The sequence below is a fragment of the Thalassophryne amazonica genome, chromosome 23 (genome assembly GCF_902500255.1).
Source record: "Thalassophryne amazonica chromosome 23, fThaAma1.1, whole genome shotgun sequence".
NCBI lineage: Eukaryota > Metazoa > Chordata > Actinopteri > Batrachoidiformes > Batrachoididae > Thalassophryne > Thalassophryne amazonica.
In genome coordinates, this window is record NC_047125.1 from 31,307,098 (window position 1) to 31,319,195 (window position 12,098).

The 12,098-nt window shown below is 41.0% G+C and overlaps 1 protein-coding gene across 1 annotated transcript in view; it reads left to right on the top strand.

Moving 5' to 3' along the window:
• The window catches only part of LOC117504586 (adenylate cyclase type 2-like), a 48,102-nt gene that overhangs the window by 1,342 nt on the left and 34,662 nt on the right, over nucleotides 1-12,098 (top strand). The window contains exons 2-4 of the mRNA XM_034164066.1: nucleotides 991-1,188; nucleotides 2,024-2,185; nucleotides 3,045-3,194. Of these exons, the coding sequence (XP_034019957.1) occupies nucleotides 991-1,188; nucleotides 2,024-2,185; nucleotides 3,045-3,194 (510 nt within the window). The remainder of the gene's footprint in view (nucleotides 1-990; nucleotides 1,189-2,023; nucleotides 2,186-3,044; nucleotides 3,195-12,098) is intronic.

Genomic DNA, 12,098 nt, shown 5'->3' on the forward strand with positions numbered 1-12,098 from the left:
AACCACTTCAAACTATCCCCCAGCTTTCTGTTGGTCATTGTGTTTGATTAGAAGTTAGCGTAGCATCGTTGTTGTGTTGGTACACGGCTAAAAAAGCTTGACAGTGGACAGAATCCAATGTAGACACACAGATACAAGCATTCCACCACAACTCTAGTATTACTGAATGTTTTGACTTTATTTACCCACTCAGTTCTGCATATTGTAGTCAAAGCTTTTCACTGCAATTACAGCAACATTTTTCTGATTAATTGGATGTGGTGTAAAAAAAAATAATTAGTCCTTAAGCCAAGCAGGTTTTTTGTGCCACTTAAGGGGACTAAACAATAATTACTATCCAGCCTGAGTACACCATGGCCTACAGAAAACACAACAACAACAACAAAGTATAATAGCCATTCCAGGGTGGTAGCTATAGCTATAGCGGATTAGATGTGGGAGAACTTTTAAAAATGCTCCAGTTGTATTCAAAAATATACCAAATGTTTTGTCTGATCCTAAAGATTCCAAAAAGGTATAGTTTGGTCTACCTATGACTGAATACTGTGGAGTTATGGGGCAAAAATAGAAAAGAAAAATTGTAACTATTTCAGTTTGTACAGGGGTCAAATGTTGAAATTCTGTCAATTTGGTAAAAAGTGATGCAAATTATTGGTTGAGCTAATAAAAAGGAATATTTTACCCCATTTGTCATGCTTTGTTAACACATCATGGGGTAACATTGTAGAATCCAACGGATTAAGTTTGAGACCAAGCATTCAACACAGTCAAAACTCTTCCATTTATTAATCCTTTTAACTCAGTGCTAGATGATGTAAGAGCTGCTTAAGATGTTGATGATGATGTGGGAAGAGACACGGGCAGTGAAGGGAGTGCTAGAGAATGGGTTGGATGTGGTAGAAAAGAGCATGTAGAGATAAGGATGAGGTGAATCAGTTTTACTGAGATTTGTATTGATTGTTTGTAATTGAACTCTTGATTTGTGCACAGGACTTAGACGTGCACGCCGGAGCTCTGTCTGTTGTATGTGTGGTTCTCTGCCTGAGTACCACCTTGCTCGTTTGCCTGCCCTGGTTGTCCACAGTGAGACGCTGTGGCGGAGCGCTGGCGCTCTTCGTTTGGGGAACACTGTATATCACTGCCATAGTCTTCATCTTCAATGGCGGACCCGTCACCACGTGGGAACAGGTGAGAAGGCAGAAGGGTTTTCTGTAAGGATGTAACATTCAGGGGTTTTTTCATCCCCGATCCTGATCCAAGTCATTTCATAATGAGTATCTGCTGATATCGAGTCCCAATCTGATAGTTGTATTTTCCTAGATATAATTGCACAGTGCAGATTACAAGCACATTCTGTCAATCTTATATATAAAGAAAAAAAAACACCTTCAGTCCAAGCTGTTCCTTGATGTTTTATTTATTTATTTTCACATTAAGTAAACAGGCTTTTTTTGTATGGCCTTTCAATTCCACACAGTGCAGAATTGTAGTAGTAAAACTAGTACGCTCTGAGTAATATTGATTGAATAACATTTTATTTGGAAAAAAAAATATTATGATGATGGTGATTATGTGCTAAAATGTGTTTAAAATGTCTTCAAAAGTGGACCTTTACTCTAAGACTCTTAGGGGGTTGGGGAGCCTTACAACCCCTTGCCCCTTTGGCTACACACCTGCACAGCCTCTGTTACCAGGAAGAAAGCAGGCACTATGAGAAAAAATAAAAACCTTAATTTATTTATATGGAAAGCGATATATGTTTGATGGTAAGAAGGTTATATCCCATGTGCCATCTTTCAGAAACACTCAAAATGTATTTGAAACATAGGATATAGGAATTGTGTTTTTGAAACCTCCACCGTAGAATTAATTTAAAAAGTCTATATCAGTTGCTTCAAACGTATCGGGATAGTTCTACTTTTCAGTGTAATAAAGACAACACTGATTGAAAGCCACACTTAAAGAAACTGTTCTTCAGCTGATTCAGAACTTCCTTGGTGACATTTTTAATTCCCATCTTCAGGTTGCATTTTTTCTGTTCCTGTCTCTGAGTGTGTACACAATTCTGCCCCTGTCTCTGGCCTGGGCCCTCATAGTTGGGATTGGGACCAGCGTTTCCCACATTATCATCATCAGCATCTACGTTCCCGTCACAAGCCCAGAGACACCGGACCTGGCTGTGCAGGTAAAACTTTCGATTTGCAGTTGAAGTCTCATCTTTATAGCAGGTCATTTAGCTTTGGTGAAGCACAATTACCTCCATGTCATTCTGGTTCAAAGGAAACAACAGGAAAGGCATGCAAATGATTGACTATCTAAATGGGTGCAGTTTTTGCATACACACCAAAATAGTGTCCATATTCAAATATCGGGTTTACCAGCCTGCATGGAAGTGGCTCATGGTTTGTCACCAGCATAGTTTTCATGTTCCTCTGCAGGAAATGCAAATGGTCTGTTGGTTTATGGAAAACTTCAACACCAAGTGGACACACCGTCCTGTGAACAGCGAGCGGTTCTGTATTTTATATGCAACTGTTTCAAGAATATTTTGAAATTTGGTTTCCTCCTTCGTTCAGCAATGATTCTGTGAGTGTTGGTTGGATTCCACTACAGAATGTGATCACCAACTACAAAGTGTGCGTGAAGATTAGAGGTCTTTGTGACATCATAGAGTGGAGTTTTCAGGGATTTTATCTGCCAAAATTGAGTGAACGCTTCCTGACTGAAGGATCAGTTTCTCAAGGGCTCTGTTTTCCACCTGGTACAAAGTGTTGCACAGCACAGTACATGCTTTATTGCTAGTTACCGCCAAATACCCAGCAATCCCATCATGTAAATTATCATGTGGGCATGTTGATCTATTGCATTGATATCATCCATCATCGGAAAAGGTTTGCACCTTCAACCAGCAAAAACCAGGTCTAAAGTCCAGCCCTGTGTATTTTTTCATGGAAAGTCCAAAAAAAGTATTAATCTGTCCTGTTGTGTTTACACTTTAGATGGCTGTGGGATTTGAATTTTCTCTTCTGTTATTTCATTCTCAGCTGGTAGCCAACGCAGTGCTGTTTTTATGTGTGAACTGTGTGGGGATTTTCCACCTGTGGATGACCGAGCATCATCTCAGAGTAACCAATCAGAAGAGAGAAGAGTTCAGCGCCATACGCTCGCAGAAGGAACTAAAGAAATACCAGCAGGTTAAAGTGAAATATTCTCTTCAAGATGACGTCATTAATTAATTAATGACTTTTAGCACAAACTCAAGATGATAAGCTGTTGCATTAAACTTTTCCACAACTTTTATCTATTGTTTGCATTTTGAATATCTCTATCGATCCATCTATCACTTTATCTACTCCTCTATTGCTGGCTATCTGTCTCTCCATCTGTCTTTTTTCCTCACTCTGTTTCTCCTCTATGTCTCCCTACATATATCATTTCTCCATCTACATCTCCATATCTCTCTATCCATGTATTTATTTGTCGATAGATCGATAGCTCGATAAGGAGCAGGTGTGGTTGTCAGTGAGACAGATGGACTGTTTCCCCAGAGAAATGTACTAAATCAAAGTAGGAAAACATTACTGCTGCCTTCAAAACACAAATTACACATTCAGTCCTCCTCACAACCCTGCAGGAAGTATTTTATATGAAGCAGACACTTCTTCCTTCTCCCCCCCCAATATGCTTCAGACATTACACGTAGCTTCAGATGAGCTTGTTTGTGAATTCATTTCCAAAGCCTCTGATAGATTTGAATTGATATGAGTTTTATTTAAACAGTTGTTTTTATTTTTAATCTCTGGTGGAGAAATGGGAGGACAGGCACATTCTGGATCTTCTGGTGCTCCCGGCTCTAGTGAAAGAAATCTTGCTGGACTTGGTGAGGAAATCGGGGCTCAGCTCAAGCCCAAGCACAGTGGAGATGGACGGAAAGTTGGTGGTCAGATTACATGACCACCCAGAAGACGAATGGGACCGAGCCTCTGCCGTCACGTACAAGCGCCCTGAGGGTTCCAGTGAGACTCACAAAACGTTTGATGGGTTGAAGGGAACAAGTGCTGCAGCTAAAGAGCCGTACTTCAAGTCTTCCCCGACCTCTGAAGGTACTACAGTGATCACAGAGCATGCTGCGGAAAGAACTACGTCTTTTCCACAGGAGGTGGGAGAAGAGGAGCAGTTAGGTACTGAGGACAGAGAGGCACTGGAGCAGAGAGAAGGAGAGCCAAAGTCCTCAGTAGGAAACAAGGAGTTCTTGCTCTTGATGAAGTTCTTTACAGCCATGGGCTACACAGAGGAGGTCGTGAAACGAGTGCTCGCCCGAACTGGACCCAGAGAGGCTTCACAAATACTGGATTTGGTTCAACAGGAACAAGATCGCAGTGACCAGGAGCAGAAGGAACCACAAGATCACGTCCCCCAGAGTCAGAAGAACCGGCCCTGTGAGACAGAGCACCGAGAGGACGACGAAACAGGAGGAGGACTTACTTTGATGAGCAGTGAGGAAGAGCTCAGAGAGAAACCAAGAACTCTGGTGGGAGACACGGATGGAGTGACCAGGAGCATAAGACCACTCAAGGTAGAAGGTACAGGAGATGTAAAAGAGGGAGGACACGAGGAGGACTTTGTTCTGCGAGTGATGCAGAAAGCTGCAGCGAGCTGTGGCTACACGGAACAGAAAGTAGCTAAAGTCTACAGCATGTTGCCAGATTTGTCCACCCACCAGCTGCTCCTCGAACTGCAGAGAGAGGGCACCAAAGAGACAGTCGCCCCCAGGGAGGGACCGAGGGAGATGGACGATGTGGTGCTAGAAAGAGGGGGCAAAAATATGGAACAGCAGACGAGGAGGCACAACGAGACAAACCGGCCCCAAACCGGACGTTCCTACCTGTAGAGAATCAGGAAGTGGATGATAAAAGAAGGCTAAAAGTAAAAACCATACCTGCTCCAGAGCCGGATTTATTTCACTGGAATAAAAGTCACACTTCCAAGTCCCAAACTCAGCTCCAAAACATTCCACCTGATGTCCGAGGGCCACCCATGTCTACCTATTCCTCCTCCATGGATCAACGTTCCCCAATTTCCAAACCTCCAATCAAGTTGCCCAAACTATCTACTCCTCTAACCCACCTGCTCATTTCACCACCACCCCAAAGCAACCCCCAAAACATGATGATGTCCAAAAGCCAAAGTCCAAACAGGCTCATCATGTGCTTCAAATGTCCATCTTGTCAAAGCCAAATGTGTCTCCCAGCAGAACAAAAGAAAAACGGGGATTCATATCCTCTTCTTCGGGGGTGGTGGTTACAGGGGAGCAGCGCTTCCTGGAAGGGCTAGAGATGCCCTTTGACCTTCAAATAACAGACAAGCCTGGTGACCCAAACCTGAGGACAGTCATCATTGATGGGAGTAACGTCGCCATGAGGTGGTACCATGTCATTGTTTGTTGAAGTTATAGAAATGCTCTTATGTATAATTGAGCATGTAATGGTCAGGTCATGTCTGGGAGCATGCACGAGTGCAACGCTTTGCTACATCCACCATACTGTGGAACCACATTGGATCCTGGAGGGCAACCCCCCAGATAGACACCCAGGTGGTTGCCGATGTGTATAACAATTACACATTAAGATGTGTAATCGTGAAAACAGTTTGTCATGATGATGAAACTCAGCAAAATTAAATGAATTGTTACACAGCTTGAAAATGTTTGAACATGCATCACTCACATGCTGAATATCTTTAAATTAAACCGCAAGTGTGTGAGTTTATTTAGTAAATTCACTGTAAATATATAATTGTAAATACAAAAAAAACATGGATGACACAAGAAAGTGAATAGAATAGAATAATTCTTTATTGTCCACCGAGGTGGAAAATTGTCTTTAGTTCACCAGCACAAAAAAAAGACAACACTAAAATACAAACATCGTCATACATAAAAACATATAATAGACACAATAAAACAAAGAAAAGATATAGTGAAATACGTAGGAATAAAAAAAGAAGTAAAATAAGATCTAGTAAGATAAATAAAACGTAAAATGAGATCTAGTAAAATAAATCAAACATTTACTTATTTTACTAGACAGTACACAGTGGAAATAAATGAAAACATTTATTTCCACTGTGGTCCATTTAAAAATCAAATGACAAAACAGAAGCAATAATAAAAGAAAATAATATTAATAAGAGATAATAATAATATAAATAATGATAATATCAACAGTGTGTATATGATAAGAACCTAGACAATTTATAAATACATTAAGACAGCAAATTCACATAAAATAATTACGTAAATCAAGCGGGTAGCGTGTTACTGACTCACTGTCGTCCTACATACGGAGAATATCTCTGCTTCCTCTCTGACTTTTCCACCATCTTCTCTGTTTAAGACACTCTTAGGCATCTTAAAAGTCCGCCTCCCTTCTCTTACTAGTTTGGCACCTTTGGAGCTCTCTTAAGGTCTAAGGTGCTTTGCAGGCAACTTTCATCTATCTTACCAAGGGAAAGTTCTAAGAAATGCCTAAGAATTTATAGAATTCTGAGATTTTTCTTAAAATAACGTTACTAGAAGCTATTTTTAGCCTTAGGTTGCTTTGTGGATACGGGTCCTGATCAACAGTGATGATTAACTGATTTAAGTGCTTTGAAGACACTATCAGGATTTAAAACAGTTATTTAACTGGATTTAGTCTGGTTAAAGTACAGTTAACTAGTATTAAACTGGTCTGCAATGATGATTTAGTGATTAAAAGTGATTTAAGACATTTTATACAGGATTTAAACCATGTAGTGGCTGTTTTTCAACTGTCTAAATTATTCTAAACCAACTGAAACGTAGTTAAAATGAAAAAATAAAGCAAACAGGTTTTCATTGGTACTTCAAAACCTAATTGATCATTTTGAATTTCCCATGAGGAATATAACGATCCATTTTGAAACTCTGTTCGTGCTGTTGTCTGCAGTCATGGGCTGGGTCATTTCTTCTCCTGTCGAGGAATCGCTCTGGCCGTGCAGCATTTCTGGGACAGAGGTCACCGTCACATCAGCGTCCTCCTGCCGCAGTGGCGACAGAAAAGCGACCCCAAGATCAAAGGTAGCAAACGCCATGTGTCTGCTGTTGTGCAAAAAGTCATGCACGTTACAGGCCATCACTCGCTTTGGAAAAGTTACAAATATCAAAATAGCAGATTTTTGTGCTTTTGTTTTCTATTTATTGCAGTAACATTTTGGCAATGATTTATTTTATATTATTTAATTTTTTTTTTACCATTTTTATATTTTGCAATGCGTGGCTCAGGCTCATGCTCCACAATCTCGTTATTTCATACTGTGACATCCGAGGTTATTGACTTGACTTATTTCATTAATGCACTGATCGATTGTCACGCTAACAGTCCGCTTCCTGCAGACTAACAATGTGATGTTTGTTGCTTCTCAGAGCAGCATTACCTGAATGAGCTGCAGACGTTGGGCCTGCTGTCCTACACGCCCTCCAGGGAGGTGCAGGGAAAGAGGATCAGCTGCTATGACGACAGGTAGATGCCTCGTCTCAGTCAGTGCACTGTTATGACAGCAGGGGGCAGTGGTGGCCTACACTTTTTTCCTTTTCTAACGAGTTTGAGGACAGGACAGGCTATTTGACTCCGCACTCTCGCACACTTCGTGTGACAATCCCACATGCTTTGTTTAGCTGGATGCCGTGCTTTGTGCGCTGGACGCTGCGTGTATAAAATTATTATTTTGTAGCGGATTAATCATTTTCTCTCAGAAAACACCTGTTGAAAACACCCTAATCACTTCCAGAATCACAGAGGACCGTTTCAGCTCTCTCTCTCTCTCTCTCTCTCTCTCTCTCTCTCTCTCTCTCTCTCTCTCTCTCTGGTGGAGAACGTATTTGTAACAGTCTAAAGGTAATATTGTAATGTTTATATTGTAATGGCTTGGTAAAACAGTTGCATGTTCATTCCTTCTTATGAGCACCTTTAAAAGTATGTTTATGATAGATTTAACATCTGTTATAATCGATCAGATGAACTGCGCTGTGATGCGGTGCGCTGACGCAATGACTCACACAGTGGTTTTAATTGTTTGGCAGTTCATATACGTGACTCATTATTCGAATAATCATGAAATTTCTGACAAATCCATACGTGGCTCATGTGGGACGAGAGCTTTAGTCTACATTGAAATTGAATTATAGGTAATTGGCTAAAAAAAATAAGAAAAAATAAGGTGGAGCATAGACAGCAGCGTGCTGCTGCTCGATGAGCGTTGCAGGAAACATGATACAAACATGATAGATTGCTTGATGTGCAAACAAAGCAGATGCATGGAGACAAAAGAAATGTTTTTGTTACTGTTCTTGTCTCCATTATTGATCAATGCAAAGCAATTAAAAGATCATTAATTTTTTTTGCTTGAAAGCTTCTTTTCTGGGTGCTTTAATCTTTTTGTGCTGTATCAGATTTATGCTACAGCTTGCACAGAAGACGAACGGAGTGATTGTGACTAATGACAACCTGAGAGACCTCTTGGATGAGTCCCACGTATGGAGGGATATCATCAAAAAGAGGTACGGAATGACAATACTCCAGTTATTTCCAGAATTTGCAAACCCAACTCATTAAAGGGCAATTTCACTCATTTTGGATTGTCTACATGATGTGTGGCCCCACAGACTTCTTCAGTACACTTTTGTCGGTGATCACTTTATGGTGCCGGACGACCCTCTGGGGGAGGAGGGCCTCACCTGGACATCTTTCTGTGCTCACAGGACAAGTATTACAGCCTTATTATTTGTAAATCAGCTCTCTCTCGGTGGTCTCCAGTGTCATCTTCTAGGCTGTAGTGTGCTGGGACAGCTGGCTGAAGGCAGCTGACATGAACAGACTCAACAAGCTCATCAGGAGAGCTGGCTCTGTCCTGGGGGTTGAGCTGGAGTCTGTGATGGAGGTGTCAGAGGGAGGATGCTGAGGAAACTGCTCAGCATCCTGTACAACACCTCCCACCCCCTGCTGCATGCCACACTGACGTCCTGTCAGAGCACCTTCAGCCATAGACTGAGACCACCGAGGTGCACCACAGAACACCACAGGAGGTCTTTCCTAACTTTGGTAATCAGACAGTATAATTCCTCCCCCTTCTGTGGGATGAAACATAATGAACAGAGTTATTCAGTTATTTAGAGTTATGTGCAGTATTGTTGAACATCTTGTGCAAATGTCTTCTAGTCATTTCGCATTAATTTGTTGTACTTATTGTAAAAAAAATAAAAAATAAAATAAATGTTCACTGTTTCGCTACTCTGGCTAAATAATTTCTTTGGGATAACTAAATTTGATCTTATCTTATCTTACACCTGGTTGAGTTCAGCATTGAATTTTTTGTCCTTTAGACCAAAGTCTGTGGGGACTATGCCATCAGGATTTGACATTCTGTGAAAACTGTTCTTACAATTTTTATGAAATTTGGTACAAACAATACTTGGGGACTGCTGGTCATACTAAGTTGGACTTTCTGATTGAATACCTGCGGACCCCCTTGGCCCCAAGGAAAGCAAAACTAAATAATAAATAAAAGCAATTTTTCACACTGATTTATTGCTGAAATCTGTTGAATAACCTTTTCTCAAATTTTGCATCAAGATTTTTTGGGGGCTTCCAACACTGAAGACAAATGTCTTGCAGTGTAGTGTCATATTCACATTTCTCATCCATTACTGTAATTTCCCCCCAAAATTAACAAACAGCAGATTTTTTTTTCCCCCATTTCTTATGACCCAATTTTTACCTGCATTTTTTTTGTTGTTTTTCTTTCAGGGCCTCTTGAGCCAGGAAACCACTCCTTTGCAGGTCTAGCTGCCCCATTAGATTCCTCCAACCTCCACGCTCCCAACAGAGGTTCTGAACTTCGGGATCGAACACTAGGGGAGCTCTGCATCCAGCAGCTGGGAGCAGCAGCAAATGGAGAGGGAGGGGGCAGGATGCAGGTTCAGAGAGATGGGTGTCCAGCAGAGGCAGCAGGAGCTGCAGGTCCTGGGCTGGTTTTCAGCACAGACAGGAGCTCAGAAGAAACAGCCCGGCTTCAGTGAGCAACTCGGTCAGGTTTTCCCAGATCAGGACAGTATGGTGACTTTGGTGCTGCAGAGCAACCCAAAAGTGACAGACATCAACGTGCTGTCCGATCTGATCCTGGAGCAGCAGTTGTACTACAACTCTTCCTAAGGGCAGCCACGCGGTTTCCCACAAACAGCAGTAAATTACTGTGTCTTAAGCTACATAAGCAAGATAAAAAACACACAGAAGTAGTGTATGACTGGTGATGGCACAAGGTTTATAGAATTTTCTATTTAAAATATATTTAGTATTGAATGTGACTGGGTCTTAATCAGCTCTTTTTCATTGCTGTTTTCTCATCAATACCCACACGTTGATGATGCATAGATCAACTCTGTAACCCACGTGGACCCAGCTGTAGGTCAGGCAGGTGTGGGTGAGCTTGGTCAGAACATATTACGAGTGTGGGTGAGGCGGGTCAAAAAGCGACAAGGTGCTAAATTACTGGTGGTTACAGGCTCTCTAAATGACATACAACAGGTAAATATGTGATTACTCCATCTTCTCTTCCCTTCTCCCTTCCACACATGCACGCACCAGAGGGCGCGCTCTGTGCTGCTTGATATTGTCTGCATGAAGCAGTGTAACCTACATCTCGCTAGTTCCCTGTTTTGGCTGAGAAAAGACTGCAGCGTTCAAGCAGACTATTCTGCCTTAATGTGAGGATTCCCTCACAACATAGACCAGCCACCCCCCCCACCCCTGCCACTCCACAGCTCGGGTTCAGGTCATTAACCAGGACATGTTTTGGTGGTGTGAGGTGATGCCGATTGGCTCTCGATGTGTGGGTGGGTGCTGGTGTTAAAAATAACCCTGATATACACATCACTACACACAAACTTACTGCTTATACTCAGCCATTTGTAGTTCAGTGTCACCACCAGGGGGTGGTGCTGTAACTACGCGATAAGCTTTGGTCTGCACTCAGCTGCTTTTCTGTATGTAACAAGTAGGTCTTTTTTAGTCAGTGTTACTCTGTTTTTCCTCAACAATAGATAAATCTGTCAAAATGATGCTGTCAGTTATGAACATGCTTATACCTGTGATTTTTTTTTTTTTTTTTTTTTTTGAAATACAGAAGCTGTTCGTTGGTGGAAAATGGAACCTGTGTTTATACTACCACTAAAGTTGACAGTTTTAGGAGAGAATATGCAAATATTGTTTTATAATCTGTTATTGATTTTAATTTATCCTGCTGTACTGCAATTTTTAACAAGCTGTGTGTAAAAGATTTTTTTTTTTTTTTTTTTTTTTAGGCAAACTGTGAAAGCATGTTTGGAGTTATTATTATTATTGTTAAAATTATTACTATTTTTCCTCCCTCATTAATTCCTTGTCATATTATACAAACTCATTTTGTAACTTTTTGTAAAGGGTTGAACGTTACTGCCATTAATAGCTTTGCAATAAACATTTCCCTCAAAGAGGAGTCTGAGCTTTATGATGAGGAAAAGAGGAAGAGCATCAAGATCAAGCCAAAGGATTGTTGATACTTTAATAATCTGAAGAACTTTTCTGCTGGGTAAATTTTATATTAAAGCTTGTTTTTTTTTTTTAAACACAGTTTCTGTGGTAAAGTGTCTTAACTGCACTGACTAATTAGTTTCTGCCATTTAAAAATAAGTAAATAAAAAGCTTAGGAGTGTCTTTATGCTAGAGAATTTTTATTTTTACTTATTTTTATGATATTTATTCCTGCTGAAGAGCTGCTTTCTGGTGTCACAGACCGAACGGTCCCCCCTAAAAATTGGCTCCCCCTGCCTTCACTTTGCATGCGTCAATTAGCTGCGGTTCACGGATTAACACCTCGTTTCTGCTTCAAACTAAACTCTAGACATCATCTATCTCAGTGACAGATATCTGATGCTTTTGTACAACAATAATTTCCACATAAATTCAGCATTATTTCATAGTAATTGATGGAGGAAGCGATCAGAGCGCCGTAGCTACACGAGCTGCTAGCTGATCACAGCGTGT